The sequence below is a fragment of the Panthera onca genome, chromosome B1, assembly GCF_046562875.1.
Source record: "Panthera onca isolate mPanOnc1 chromosome B1, mPanOnc1 haplotype 2, whole genome shotgun sequence".
Taxonomy (NCBI): Eukaryota; Metazoa; Chordata; class Mammalia; order Carnivora; family Felidae; genus Panthera; species Panthera onca.
In genome coordinates this window covers 60,511,112-60,527,070 of record NC_138342.1, presented here as the reverse complement: position 1 = coordinate 60,527,070, position 15,959 = coordinate 60,511,112, and the positions used below count along the sequence as shown (strand labels likewise).

The window sequence follows — 15,959 nt, the reverse complement described above, 5'->3', positions numbered from 1 at the left end:
CCTTTGCATCAAGCAAAGTGACTGTAATTTTAGTTTTCATTTGCATGAATTGAAGACATTTTGAATATAACTTGGAGCGCGATGTCAGTTTATCTCTCAAGCATTTGCTGAGCACCAAATCGTGCACGACACCGTTTAATTTAGTTTATGGGTCAAAACATATCATAGTCATAGTTTCCGCCCTTTTAGAGTTCTGATTCAATAACACAAGAGGATCCAAATTTAACATATCGTGCATCTCTTTCTTTCTTAAAAACAAAACAGATACAAACATCAGAACTCATTTGCCCTGCAGAGCCGCTCTGGGATGGCCGTGACTACCACCTCCCTCTCCTTCCATCAGGCAGCCCCACCGCCCCTTGGACTTGGCTGGCCACACTCCATCCACGGGGCTTATTTCCACAGTGGTGCTGGAGGCCATCAGTCCTCCCCTGACTTTTCACTTCTGTGATTTCAGGTAGGATGGCTCTAGTGGAATAAACTCTTGACTCAGGGCCAGTTAGGAGAACTGAATGGCAATCCTGGTCTGGGTGCTCAAGTGAAAACTTGAGTAAGTTACTGAATCTCTTTGGTTGAACACATACCATCGAGATCACATCACTGGAATGTTCTGAACATCACACAAGGGGCTTACCTGTGTCAACTGCTAGCCTGACTCTTAGAACACGTATATTCTCAGTCAGCTTCATATGAATATGGATCTCATTCTTCTGCATCGGACAATTGTAATACACAATTTCATGGCAGATAAGCCAAAAGGACCTGAAAGATTGTCTCTCTTATATTTAGTTTATAGCTAAGAGCCCTTAAAGTCAAAGTAGTTAAGTGACATGGTTTATCAGTGGCAACAGCAAACTGGAAACCACGTAGAAACTGGTCTTTGTGTTTCTAGCACTGAACTTCCTGCAACTTAACCATACGTGTTCCTGACAACTGAATATTCTTAAAATATAATTCTCAGCATTTTCTTCTCCTGATCAAAAGCTCTTGATGACTCTTAATGGTCTGGCAAGTAACGTAAACCACCTTATCCTGCTACTCAGGGTCCTCTAACACTTGCTCTGAAATCTTGTTTCCTGCTTCTTCGAGTTTCCTCTCCATGCAGTCTGGGATCCACTAAACTAGGTTACTTGCCATGTTGTGTTCATGCTACATTGTAAGCTCCATGAGAACAGTGATGTCTCATTCATGGCCAAATCCCCAGTACCTAGTCAGATGCCTGACTCATAGTTAAAGCTCAATGAAAGTTTGTTGAAAATGGTGGACATTCTTCATTACAATAAATGTAACAGCAACAGAAATAATAATAACAATAGTAAAATGGCAATAATAATGATGATAAATCATAGTAAAATAATAATCATAGATATTGACTGGGCCATTGATCAACAGTCACTAAGCTATAAATTTCTTTTTTTAAAGTTTATTTTATTTATTTGGGGGGGGTGGGGCACAGAAAGAGGGAGAGAATCCCAAGCAGGCTCTGCATCCTCAGCGCAGAGCTGGGATGGGGGTCAATCCCACAGACCGTGAGATCGTGACCTGGGCTGAAATCAAGAGTTTGATGCTAAACTGACCGAGTCACCCAGGCGCCCCTAAGCTGTAACTTTCTTAATTAAACCTTATAATAATCCAGTCATGTGGATACTGTTCTTATCCAACTGATGACATGACCAATGCTCAGGGAGATGAAACAACTTCTCGGGTGTTGGTTGACTGACTCTTTCATCCACATGTTCAACAAATGTTACTGAGGGGCTACCCTGTGTCAGGCTCTGTTCTAGGGATTGGGGACACAGCCTACATATTCCTCTTCATGAACAAGCTCTTTGCTTTCAGGAAGCTGACATTCTAATGGCAGAAGACACACACCCACTCACTAAATAAATGAGATAGAAAGTGGTAAGAGATCATGATGGGATGACGGTTTCATACAGGGCTAAGGTTAAAGGCTCTCTGAGGGGATGACCGCCGAAGTCTTGACTGATGGAAAGGAGTGAGCCGTGAAAGACCTAGAGGTTTTTAAAATATCTCAGGCAAATGGAACAGCAAGTACAAAGGACCTGAGGTAAGAGTGTCTCTGGTATCTTCCAGAAAATGGTAGGTTGCCGGTGTGTCTGCAGGTGAAGGTGGAAGAAGAGAGCAGAAAGACCGCACAGATTAGATCACATGAACACTGCAGGCGCCTCACAAACTTGGCTTTGGCTCTGATTCAGAAGGTAAGCAACAGGAGAGTCAGAGCCGGGGAGTGACAGGTTCTATCCTGGGTTCTAAAGGGATCTCTCTGGCAAGGATGTAGCTAGTGGGGATCAATTACAGGAATATTAAAATCGTATCTGTGACCGAAGTCAGAGGAGCCTGGGTTCTGATGGGCTGCATGAGGAGTCTCTGAGGAAAGGAGTCCAGGATTAGCCCAAGGTTTCTGGAAGGTGAGGGAGGAGCAGGTCAGGGGCTGAGGATTTCAGGACCTTACCACATACATATTCAGTGCAAGACGCCTACGAGCCACGCACGTGGAAATACGAGTTAGCTGACAGCTGGATGTACACGTCTTTAGTTCACTGAAATGAAACAGGGATAGAACTTTCTGTCTCAAAGTTATCAGCATGTGGATGGCATGGTGAGTCCTGTGGTGGGATGAGATCATCTCAGGAATGAGTGTGGAGAGGTCAGCAGAGAGGAGGGCAGGACTGGCCCTGGGTTGCTCTGGTGTGGGCGGGGGTGAGAGGCAGGGACTTTGGAGGAGTGGTCAGCGAGGCAGGTGAAGGAATGAGAGATGTGTCCTCGACGTCAGATGGAGACTGCGCTTTAAAGACCAGGGCAGTGACCATCCCTGTCAAATGCTGTGGAAAGGTCAGGTCAAGCCAGGCCTCAACCCCTAGACTCAGCAGACGTGGAGGGCATTGGAAAACTCACCAAGAGCAATTCTGGGGCTTGCAGCTGCTGGGTAGATTCTGAACTACTTTGCCACTGCTTCCCTACTTTGCACGCAGGTGCTTGGATCTCCTTTGCCCTGTCTCTCTTTAGGTCCAAATTCCCTTCCGCTCCTAGGACCCCGCTCCTGTGCCCCCTCCGTCACAGAACCTTCCCTGATCCCCTAGTCAAATTTCACTGCCGTGGCATTTACCTTGTTTTTAGCATTATTCGTTGGTGACTGTATCTAGATATTTGTTGAATGGATGAGTCCCTGGGCCAATAAAAATATGCCATGTGAACTTCATGCAGAATAAGACAAAATGCTAAACAAAAGTGTGGTATTATTACTGCCACAATTAGGGCAGCTCACGCATCTGAACACGAACACCCCCAAACGGTAACCTGCCAGCACGGTCTCTGGGTGCTGCTGGGCCTGCGGGGCTGGGGGAGGAGGGAGCGCAGAGACACCGGCTGTTGAAAGAAGACTTGATTGTGGTTTTAAGGATCTGGGCTCTGGGCCCAGCTCTGCCACTGGGTGGTGTGACCTTGGGTGAGGCCCTCCAAACTTCTGGGACATAATTTCTTCACCTTTGAAACGAATGAACAGATTGTACCCCATCTGCTCAAAGATCCTTCCACACACTTCAGTTTATACTCAGGTTAGAAAGTAATGTGGTCACTCTAATGGTATTAAGAGTTACTTGCGCCCTTTCTCTCTACTCAAACTGCAAAGATTCAAAGACAGGTCTCCCACGTCTCTGCCTCAAGCACAGTATACTGGTGGATGCAGAGGAAATGTTTTTTGATTTAATAGATCACAAGAATAAATCCTTTCTGGTCTATGAAATGTACACTGGCCCGATCTCTCTTCACCCTGCCACCCATCTCTCTTCTCAAATCAGTCCCTCCTTCCTTCCTTAATTCACCTCGGAGTTGCTACTGGGTGTAATATTCCCTAGAGCTATAAAGGTTCATGACCCAGCTCTGTCACTAATTTTGCACCTCTTGACTCTGTTGGCTTAGAGTTGAGGACATCGAGACACAGGTTCTACAACACAGGCCAGAGCACTGGAACTGGACGGTCTCAGATAATCCAGCCCATGGAACTACGGTACTTGTAGAAAGTGGTAGGTTGTGTCTGATTCTGGAGATTTATGCATGGCAGGCTCAGAATCTGTGCTCAGGAATCTTAATCCACCATGTCTGAGTATCCCGGAGGGGACAGAACTCGGGAGAGAGGGCCATCAGCCAGAAAGCCGAAGACACGGCGTCACGGGGGTGGTGTCGTGGCCTGAACTAGGGAAGAGAGAAGAGATGAAGGCCACTTCAAGCCAGTACTTTGCTGGCACCTTTGACAGGGACAGTCCTTCAGACACTGAGTCAACACCCACCCTGTTCCAGGAACTGGGTCCGCGTTACAGAGGTCACCTGCAGGCTGGGAGCACAGCATCCTACAACACCACACCGAAAGGCACTGTGATGAGTGCTGGCCGGAGGTGTAAACAGGGTGCCAATGGGGACGGGGGCTGCACAGACGAATCAGCCTTTCAACTGGGTGTGCCACTCTCTACTGTACCCTTCTCCACTTTGCTCTCTGATGGGCCCTCCGGGAGGCTGACCTGTATGGACGACGTCCATGGGCTTCCCCGTTCTTGGCTTCTGGCTGTATATCTAAGGGAAGGGAGACGGGGAGGGCAGAAGGTTTATTTATTTCACTCTCAGGGTTAGCTGTGTCTCTCAACCAAGAGTCGGTGCTTCTGTCAAGGTGGTCTGTTCTACAAGACTCTCCTCGTGGGTTCTGGTGACTGTTCCCTCCTCCAAGGCCTGACTCACGATAGCTCTGCTATTATGCTCCCCTGTGGTTACCCTGGACCTTCGTAATTAATTCCTTTACCCCCGTTTGACTGCATCGCTGTCTCTTTTGGGACTCTCACGGATGTATTAGGCCTTCGGCATCAGAACGTGTAATTCTTCGGGACTTCATCCCCTAGTGAACTCATCTTCCGTGAGGAATCATGTCTTGTTAATCTTAGCCCTCTCTCCCCACCTCCACTGCTTACTGGAGTTTCTGTTCGTAGAGGTTTTCATCGTTAAACGGAAGTTCAATTCTCCTCGGTCACAGCCATTCCTTTGACTCCACCTGGTCATGTGTGGCTCTATTCTGAATACTCCCAGGGCAGCCCACAGCTCTGGCAGGACTGTCCCAGCGAAGGGGCCACAGAGCCATTTCCTCCTTCACCTTCTGGCTGCTCTCACCTTATTGTTTCTTGCTCAGGAGGCCAAACGCTCCCACTAAAGCCTATTCCTGCTCAATACCCTCAAGTTTACCATTTTTACGTCAATGTCACACACATGGGACCTTCGAAGAGACCCTAAATCTCCCTCCACTGTAATTTCCGAGATTGGAAAATCAAGATAAAAATAATACTGACTTCACAGGGCTGCTGGGAGAATAAAAACAAATCCAATGTCCTGTAAAATTTATTGTCTTTCCCATGAACTCTAGCAGTGACTATAAAGAATCAGCCAAGTTCTCGACACACACCCCCCGCCCCCTCCCTACTTTGCTTTACTGGTTTCCATGAAGTAAGCACTTCGTTAATACACTGAGAAAAATACTAATAACTGACATGTCCTGAGCACTTACTAAGTAAGCACTTCACAGGCATCTCATAGAATCTCCCCAAGGATCATGTACAATAGAACCCCTTGTGTCCCCATTTTACAGATAAGGAAAAATAAGGGCACAAAAAGATGAAGTCACTTGCCCAAGGTCAGGAGCCGGAACTAAAACCCAGGAAGCTGCCCAAAAGCCACACCCCCCTTTGCTTATACTGTCTCATTACCCCCTTTGCTTATACTGTCTCATCTGCTGCCATTGTCTGTGACATCTGTGAAGACAAATTGTAAAGACTGGTTGTAATAATGAGATATCCTGTAGAAATTATCACGTGACTAAAGGCAAAGTTTGCACTTCTGTGGACATTCTTGTGAATTCAGCTCAGGCACTGCACCCCCAAATTCAAATGTAACCTACTGTGCTGGGTTAGCGGAACCGCATTCTTAACATCTCCGTGGTCTAGTGACTGAGACTCACCTGAACTTAGAGCATGCTCCACTTCCTGCATGATCACCCCGGGGGAGGCAGTGGTCTCGACGTCGATCAGCATACAGGTCACTTTGGTCGGCACTGTCGCTTGGGGCGTCGTCTCCGTGGGCACGGGCTCTGCCGTGGCATGCGAAGTGGGTGTGTGGTCAGAGCTGTGCTCTTCTGCTGGGGACTCTGGTGTGGCTGGGGCTCCTGTGGGCTTGAGGCTGGTCTCAGCAGAGCTGTGGTTGGTGCTGGCAGAGGAGGCAGACGAAACCTCGGGGGGTGAGGTTGACAGGGGTGGAGGTGATGAGGCTGGAGCCTGAGGGGAGGTGAGTGCAGGAGACTCGGTGGGAGACTCAGCGGGGGACTGAGCTGGGGTCTCAGAGGGGGACTGCGACCCTGTGGGTGGCATGCTTGCCTTGGGAGTGCCTGAGCTGTGTTCTGAGGGCGTGGGTGTCAAGTGCTCCCCGCTTGTTGCGGAGGGGTCTGTGTTCTTGTGCTCCCAGTGAGAGGCCGGGAGGCTGGTGTCCTCCTCTCTGGGCTCTATGGAAACGTTCTTGGGGAGTGTAGGTGTTGGAGCCGAGGTCTTAACTGGGAAGACGGATGTGCCAGTGGTCGGGGAGGCAGGGGGGCTTTGCGGAGAGCTTGTCCTGATGCCGGTCGACGAGATGTTTGTCGGAAGAGAAAGAGGCAAGGGGCCTGATGTAGGCAGGCTCTGGACCCTCAGCCCTGTGGAAAAGCCAGTACGAACGTGGTGAATGCGTGGAAACCCGGGAGGCAAGGCTGCTTTATAGCACGTTCACAGATCTTTCTCATTTTGCATTGCGCCTCCCCAGTTGTGCAGGTGACTTTTAAATGTTTTCTTCCCGCTAACCGCTCCCTCCTCCCTTTGTGACTTATCAGTAGGAACCAGCCCGAAGGCTCCGTAAGAATAATTAGTGGGTCAGGCAACACGAGCCCGGCCAACACACTGAATGAACCCATCTCGTCTCCTGCTTGCTTAGAAGTGTGCCCTTAAAATAGTGAGACTCTCTGAGGAACTGACCTTTATGGGGATTTGTCCAGACTGCTGAGAGGCTGGTTCCCCAATGCCTGCAGTGATACCCAGGGTATGTGCTGAGGGTGGGGAAGGCGTGGTTGGTGAGCGCACAGCTGGAGGAGCTTACTGATTGGCTGGTCCCTCTGAGGGGAGCTCACTGATTGGCTGTTCCCTGTCCCAGGATTGTGGGCTCTGCATTTATGCACAGGGATGCTGGCGCTATGGGCTTGTCGGCTGGCATGAGTCAAGATGTGGACACATCCCTTGTGAAGGAGGAAAGGGGGGGAAAATCCCAGAATAAAAGCTGAGAGGAGGAATTTGAGGTTTGGAAATATCATCTGAGACTGGAACCCAGTTCTTTCAAATTCTAGCTGGGGTCTTTACAATCGTACCATCTTGCAAAATGTTCTCCTTCACATTTTGTAAAACTTAGAATTAGTTTCTTTTCTTCCTTCCTTCCTTCCTCCCTCCATTTACACATTCCGTTTAATTAACTAATTAATTCTTTCATTCAAGTACTTAATAAATGGCTTCTATGTGCTATCACTCTGCTAGTACTGGGTTTTGATTTTTTTTTTTTAATTTTAATGTTTATTTTTGAGAGAGAGAGAGAGACCATGAATAGAGGACGGGCAGAGAGAGAGGGAGACACAGAATCTGAAGCAGGCTCTAGGCTCTGAGCTGCCAGCACAGAGCCTGATGTGGGGCTCAAACTCAGGAACTGCAAGATTGTGACCTGAGCTGAAGTAGGCCGCTTAACTGACTGAACCACTCAGGCGCCCCTTGATTTCGCTTTTTATGTAAACCATCTTTTGATTGACTCCCATGCCCCTTATCATCCCCCCAACTAGCTTTTCCCCTAGTCGTTGGCACCCTCTCTCACTCAGCTGCTCACTTAAAAACCGAGTCAACCTTAAGTCAAAACCTTAAGTCATCTCTTTCCCTCATACTGCACATCAAATTCATTGGCAAATTATAATGGCCCAACCTTGAAAACATCCCAACTTAATCACTTTTCACCACCTCCCCCATTATCTCAACATCACCTGAGCCACCAGTCACTTGCTAGACTATTGCCATAGTCTCTTCATTGGTCTTCTGCTTTTCAGATTTTCTCCCTTTCAGTTACTTTTCACATAGCAGCCAGCATATTTTAAAGTGATCAGTCAGATCATGTTCGTCAACTGGTCAAAACCCTCCAAAGCCATCTATCTGCTGCACCTAGAACAAAATCCCAAACTAATCCCCCATTGTCTCCCCATGCTCTCTTCATCATTCCAGTTGGTCTCTACTCAAATGGCCACCTCCTTCTCAGAGGAGCCTTCCCAGATGATCCTAACTATAATCATTCCTACTCCAGCTAGCTCCTTGCTTATTTTTTTAAAAGATTACTTTTTTAATTGTTAAAATATACATAGCATTTACCATTTTCACCATCTTTAAGGGTACAGTTCAGTGGCATTAAGTACCTTCCCATTATTGTTCAACCATCACCACTAACCCATCTCCAGAACTTTCTTATCTTTCCAAACTGAAACTCTGCACCATTAAATAATAGTACTCTCCTTTCTTCCCTCTCCCCAGTCCTGGAAACCACTATTCTACTTTCTGTCTCTATGAATTTGATTGCTGCAGGTAATGCAAGCAAGTAGAATCATATTATAATTGTCCTTTTATGATTGGCTTATTTCACTTAGCATAATGTCTTCATGGGTCACTCATATTGCAGCAGGTGTCAGAATTTCCTTACTTTAAAAAAATGTTTATTTTTGAGAGAGAGGGAGAGAGAGAGAGAGAGAGCACGCGTGCACAAGCAGGGGAGGGGCAGAGAGGGGGGAAAGAAGATCTGCTGTGTTGACAGCAGAGACCCCCGATGAAGGGCTCCAACTCATGAACTGCAAGATCATGACCTGAGCCAAAGTCAGATGCTTAACCAACTGAGCCACCCAAGAGTTTCCTTTCCAGAAAATTCCACCCAGAATTTCCTTCCTTTTTAAGGCTGAATAATATTCCATTTTATATATAGACCACATTGTATTCATCCATGCATTCATTGATGGACTTCGATGGGTTGCTTCTACCTTTTGGCTACCGTGAATAATGCTACGAATCTGAATGTACAAATATCCATTTGAGACCCTGCCTTCAATTCGTCATATACCCAGAAGTGGACGTGGTGGGTCATATAGTAATTTTATGCTTGATTGCTTGAGGAACCACCATACCCTCTGGTCATTTTTGTGTTTCGTAAAATAAAATAGTTTCTTCCTGAAATCATTTTATTTATTTATTTATTTATTTCTCTCTCTCTCTCTCTTCTATCAGAATATAAGTTCCATGAGGGTATAGGGACATGATCTTATTCATTGCTGTTTGCCTCAGACAGTGGCTAGGTATAGTAAGTGCTCAGTATGTACTTGCAGAAGGAAGGGAGGAAGGGAGGAAAATGAATTAACTTAAGAACTTCATTCAAAAATACCCCAGAATCTCTCTATTCTCTTCTATATATCCCTTAGTATGGCCACACCCATCATAGCTACCTCAGCAATGGCTGCCTACCGGGTGTAACATGAGGGAAGGAACCTTGCTTTGAAAGTCAGCCTCACTCTATGTCACTCTACCATGACATATACCTATCCCGGATGTCATGTTGGGTCTTCAGCTATTTAACCCTCCATACTCTGAGGAGATTTCCTTGGGGGTAGCATATAGGTAATGGTCAACCATGATCAAAATTCATAAGGAATAAAACATGGGCTAGATTCCAGCACAGAGGAAGGGGGGGAAAGATGTATATGGATGCATTCAGGCACTCGGGATAAAACTGCTTACTTCTTCATTCTTGTGCATAGTAGCCTCAGCAACTGATGAAAAGTTGTGCAACAGAATCTATCCTGAAAACATAATTTTCTCATGCTTAACCAAATTTAACATTTGGATTGTTATCAAAGCACTTGGTTTTATCTTACAGAAAAGGAGTTGGTCAAGACCGTAAACCATACGAGGGCGACTGTCCTAGGAAACAGGAGGGCAGACCTCCTAAGTTAGCCACATAATAGTCCATGTTGCTAGGGCAGACTTTTGGCAGTTCTGAAGTGTCAATGGTTTCAGGATGGATACAGATCAAGAGATCTTTCAAATATAGACAAAACAACAGTTGGGAGAAAGATTATTAAAACACTAGACCTTCATATGTGACCTTTGGAGCTTACTAGCTCTGCCTCCTGGTAGCTCCCATGGCTCATTATTCTGTGGCCACAAAACAAAAATGGTAATGTTTACTGTTGACAGTATCATTGAACAGACTGGCAGAGGGAGGGAGAAACAGTCTCAGTCTGGTAGCCGAGTCAGAATCTTTGGAAACCTGGGATAAACTAGGAATAAGTCATATACAAAGAAACACTCATTCATTCATTCATTCATTCTTTCATTGAGTAGCTTCTATGTCTATAGCTTTGTCCTCAGGGAGTTCAATATCCAGCAGGACGGAAACGACACCTGACTTCCTGAAATATGATGTGGTAACTGCCTCGCTGAAGCAAAAGCAGGTTAGAGTGGGACCCCTGAAGTACAATGAATCCAATCTGCATAGGGACCATGGAATGCAAAAATATACAAATGTCATTTTCAGAGGACATTTAGAGAAGTCACAGAAGAGATGACATTTGAGTTGGTTCTGAAAGGATGAGAACACACAAGATGCCACTTAAGGCATGTGATGTTCAGGGTGACACTTGCATTGTCATTTCCAGTGGAGCTAAAAGCTGTATCATGGAAATCATTACAGTGCTAAAAATAACATGCTCCAGTAATGGTTTTGTTGCTAGAAATGTCCATTTTCTTGTTTAACCCTGACTAATGTACTTTAATAACCCCTACCCTTCCTGCTTCCAAAGAAGACTGGAGGCGGTCATTTCCCATGGCTACCTTCTGAATACTTATTTAAGGTTCTTTTAAATGTTTATTTTTTGAGAGACAGAGACAGAGAGGGAGAGAGAGAGAGAAAACATGAGTGGGGGAGGGACAGAGTTGGGGGGGCAGAGTGTAGGGAGGGACAGAGGATCTGTGCCCCATATCTTCTGAATACTTACTTAAAATACATTCCAGTCTAATTCAAGCAATTCCTACTCCTAACGAAATAACAATGCAGGAAGTTGTGACTGTGCTGGTTATCTTCCCTTGAACAAGGCATCAGAAGCCTCTGATTTGCCTTATTTGACGGTACACACACCATACTGCTCTGATTGCATGGTGGTGGGTATCTTCAGTGTGAAGATATCCAAGGTTTATTCTGACTGTCCTTGGGAGTGCCTGCTGTCTTCATCCGCTCAGGCTGCCAGAACAAAATACCATGTCGACTGGATGGCTCTAAGAACAGAAATCTATTTCTCACAGTTTGAAGCCTGGGAAGTCCAAGCAAGGTGTGGGCCTATGCAGTTTCTGGTGAGAGCTCTATTCCACACTTATAGATGGCCACCTTCTGTGTCCTCACAGGGTCTTGCCCCCTGGAGAGAGAGAGAGCTCCTTGCTATCTCTTCTCACAAAGGCACTAATCCCATCCTGAGGGCCCCACCCTCATGATCTCATCTAATCGTAATCACTCCCCCAAAGCCCCATCTCCAAATACCATTACATTGGGGTTAAGACTTCAATGTTCAGAACCACGGAGAGAGTCTGAGGAAGTATCATTTCTGCTTTCTTACATGTTGGCCTTGTGTTTCCCAAGGGCTACCAAACTGAGTAAGTCAAACAGATAAGGATGTATACTTTCTCAGATTAAAAAAAAATTTTTAGAGCTGAGATGGCCTACGTGGTGAATGAGTACAGCTCCTCATTTGACAGACGGGGGGCAGACTCAGAGTGGAAGTGGTGTCAGTGACCTCAGACTTCTAGGAGGAGGATCTGGGCCACGTTGCCTGGAAAGAATCATTTAGGGACAGAATCGGAAGTAGACCTTCCATCCTCAGCTCCCCCTACTCCACACACACACACACACACACACACACACACACACACACACACACACCACACACTGCCCTCGACATGAAAATAGTGGTAGAATGTACTGTAGTAACCGCCATTACAGAGTAAGCAAGGAGGCGTCCACAGGAGACGGGGCAGTTGAGTCAGTTAAAGTAATGCAGTGCCCCATACACCTTCCCACCCAAAGCAGAGTCCCTTTGCCTTGAGGAAAACAATTAGTTCTAATATTTCCTTGAGAAAATGGCAGAACAAACAGGATGAAGAAATCCAACCCATTAATCTCTAAATTAGAGGTGAATTGTGCATTGTTCCAAAAAACAGTGACCCACGTTGTCAGATACGATGTGCGCTGCTTGGGCAGTGACAGGCCTCCATGCCTGAAACAGACTGACTCAAGGATTGACTCTCTCAGACTTGGCCCGCATGAGAATACTAGGGGTATGATGACCAACTGAACGCGATCGGAGATTCCTCCTCATAGGCTAACAAACGGCAGTCTTTCCTGAAGTGTGGGCAGCTTGAGGCTTTTACGTTGCGAGAGCAGTTGGCAGGCTGATGCTCAGAAGAAAAGCAGATTCTCAGTTGGATCGAAAAGGACTCACGTCCACGTCCATTGGGCTGCATGGGAGAGACCGATATCCTAGTTTGTGTCACTTGGATGGATGAAAGAAAGGTGTCTGGCTCCAGCCCCGGTTTCTTGCCTTGCTAGGAGAAGGGACTTGGCAGCTGATAGCTGGGGCGGGTAGGTGAGTTCTCCCAGTGCCGAGAGGAGTCACAGGATATTCCGGGGAAGGGAGTCTGCACTGTGCACATGTGTTCGCGTCTCCCCGCCCGACTGGCCGTCAGCAGCAGTCGGGAGCATTGGCAGCCGGTGGACAACGAGTGCCCTGAACTGGCACCTTTTCCCGGGCTTCGTGAGCAGCAGCCTGGGTCAGTGCCAGAGTCCCAGGTAGCCTGATTACCTGTGCTGCTTGCCTATCCCCCACCCCCACCGCCGGCATGTCCTTTCCTGCCCTTGCCTCATCAAGTACCTGAGGAAACATGTGACAGAGCTTTGGCACAATCAGTGAAACTCGATCAAAACGCAGTCAGGCTCTTCCTCGTTGCTGCCAAGTCAGCGTGAGCATTGCCTTTGACTGTGGTCTCGAGGATCACGCCAGGCCTGCCTGGCAGAGGCCCCGTGGCTGCTAAGTGATTGCTAAGGTTAGCCAGACAGCCACGACAGTGAGCTTCCTAAAAGGCCGACTGGACCCTATCACACCGCTCTGACGGTTGAGAGGAAGAAAGGAAGCCCGCACTGGCTTCTCCCTCCACTGAGGATAAAACTTCAAATCCCCAGCAAGGCCTGGAAGGCTCTCCGTGATCCCAGTCTGCCCCTCCAGCCTTGCACCCAACAGGCCCTCAAAACACACCAGGCTTTTCCCTTAATTCTATTCCTTCTGCCTAAACAGTGCTCTCTCTTTTCTCTGCCTGACTTCCTCCTATTCATCATTCCAGTGTTAGCTTAAGGGCCTTCGCTGATTCTCCTGCTACATCTCTCCCTCGCCTGCTCCCAATCTCTCATGTGCTCCGAGCACCCAGTCCCTTAATGTCAGAGCACTGCGATCCACGTGTTAGCTATGTAATTGCTTACAAGAAGCTTGGTTTAATGCGTGCCTCCCTCTTTAGCCTCCAGAATGTACGTGGAACAGGGACTCTAGTGGATTTGCTCACCACGTATACCTCACTGCCTGGCCCATAATAGGAATTCAATCCCTAGAATGACAATATTTTGGCAATCTGAAATATTGCCTCCTGTCTACCTCTCTGCCTTTGCATTTGTTGTTCTTCCCACCCTGAATCCCCTCTTCCCATCCCAATTCCGAGAACTCCAGAGCCTCCCCTCCTCTGTGAAGTTGCCGCAGCACTTCACACAGATTTCAACTGAAGCACACTGAGCCATGATTTCTCTCCACGTTTGTCTTCCATCCGTTGGGAGCCCTAATAATAGAGACTGCGGCTTGTTTTGTGTGTGTGTGTGTGTGTGTGTGTGTGTGTGTGTGTCTTAGTGCCTGGCACAGAGAAGGGACTCAATAAATATTCATTGAGTACAAACATGGATCCTCTACCCTCTGAAAGACAGAAATGTTCTCTGGCTGATAGGCTGGGCCCTGATAGCTACAAATGCATTTTCCCTCTGATTTGTCTGTAAGTTCCATAAAAACCATTGGCTAATATGAAATTGTAGACGGGTCTTGAAACAGACGTTTGCTATTTTTGCTTGCTTGTTTCCACTTTGAAGACTGCAGGAATTTCCCCTCTGTGAGCATGATATAGACCAGAGTTACCAGCTCTTGAAACGCTGGCCATCGATCAGTTGGCCCAAACACAGGCCAGCCCTACCAACTCTTTACAGAATGGACTACCCTTCTGTTAAACAGAGAGGAAAAGAGAGAATAAAACTCATCTTAACATGACATATAATTTTCAATATCAAAGCTAGGTCCTAGTGTCCTTTAGTTTGAGTGAAGTCACCATTAGGGACATTCACACTTACAAAAATTGCCCAACCGAGGGCACCCAACACTTCAGAAGGTTCATCTAACATCTGCAAAACCATTACTAATCAGAGTCTGGTCCAACCATATGGTATTTGAAGGCTATCGTATGTCTAGACAGAATGTGTATGCCCCAAAGCCATCAAACTGTGCTAAGAAGACACTTGTTTGAAGTAGAAAAGCCATATTCTCCTGAGTGTTTTGTTTATGGAAATGAGATGCAATTCTAGTCCAAAAAGAGGAAAAATGTTTCTGTTTTTCAGCCACCGAATCAGAACTTGCAAACCTGGAGTATGACTCAATTTCTCTATCCATAAAATCAGGACTAATGATATCCTCAGGCTCCCCGTGGGTGCTGTGAATGCCAACGAGGGAATAACACTTGTGAAGAATGTTGTACTTCCTGGAGAAAAAAAGTAACATTTTCTTCCTTTTCCCCAGAAGCCACATCTGTCTTTGGTCAGTCAGATGTCCCCCAAAACTCATTCTCTTTGGTTGAGTGGGGGTTGTGGTGGTCTGTCTCCAGGAGGAGGCTATGCTGAGCAAGGATGCCAACAGATACCCAAAATTCCAAAGTACCATATTGGGGTTTCTCAGGATAGAGCAATGGAGAGAAAGAGACAATGTAGGGAGGGCGAGAACCTTCTCATCGGCTGTTCTGTGGTTGAGGGGGATATGGGCGTGTACAGTGGGTGGTAATAGGATGGAAGAAGAAGAAAATCTAACACCTCCAAGCGGATGTCCAAAGGCTCAAACCCATGAACTGTGAGATCATGACCTGAGACAAAATCAGGAGTCAGACACTTAACTGAGGGCACCACCCAGGTGTCCCAGGGAATCTTCTTTTAGGTTTCAAATGGCCCCCGTGGCCAAGGCAGCCCTGGTGGAGGTCACCACTGTCTTTTCAGCCTAAATGCACTTGCCCACTTTTTCCCCCAGGTTGTGCCTAGTTCAGGGTGCCATCCATGACCCCTTGTTCCACACAAAGAGCTGGAGCTCTTTAGATGGCCAGCTCCACATCAGTCTGCCTTTGAAAGGACAGTTCTCAAGGGCATCCCAGACTGACGCATCCTGGCATTCTTCTTGGTGAATTAGTAGGCAATCTGGCTAATTACAGGATAATGCCCCAAAATGCAATCAGATATTGTATTCCTGTTTGACTCACCACTAAAGTTCACCAATGATCACCCAGAGGTCATGGCTCCAGTGCAAACATATTTCCATGACCGGGCTAATGACTCAGAGGAAGTTTCCTCTGAAGGGACAGGACAGCAGATCTTTCTGAGAGAAGACAAATAACCCTTGACATTGGTGGGCCCCCTTCTTCTTCCTACCACCAGTTTTTTTCTAAGAGTTTCCTCCAGAAATGGCAGTCAGCATAAATGGTACGCTT

At 46.8% G+C, this 15,959-nt stretch overlaps 1 protein-coding gene across 1 annotated transcript in view; it reads right to left on the bottom strand.

Annotated features, from left to right (window-relative positions):
* The window catches only part of PARM1 (prostate androgen-regulated mucin-like protein 1), a 109,673-nt gene that overhangs the window by 33,323 nt on the left and 60,391 nt on the right, over nt 1-15,959 (bottom strand). The window contains exon 2 of the mRNA XM_060654857.3: nt 6,014-6,736. Coding sequence (XP_060510840.1) covers nt 6,014-6,736 — 723 coding nt within the window. The remainder of the gene's footprint in view (nt 1-6,013; nt 6,737-15,959) is intronic.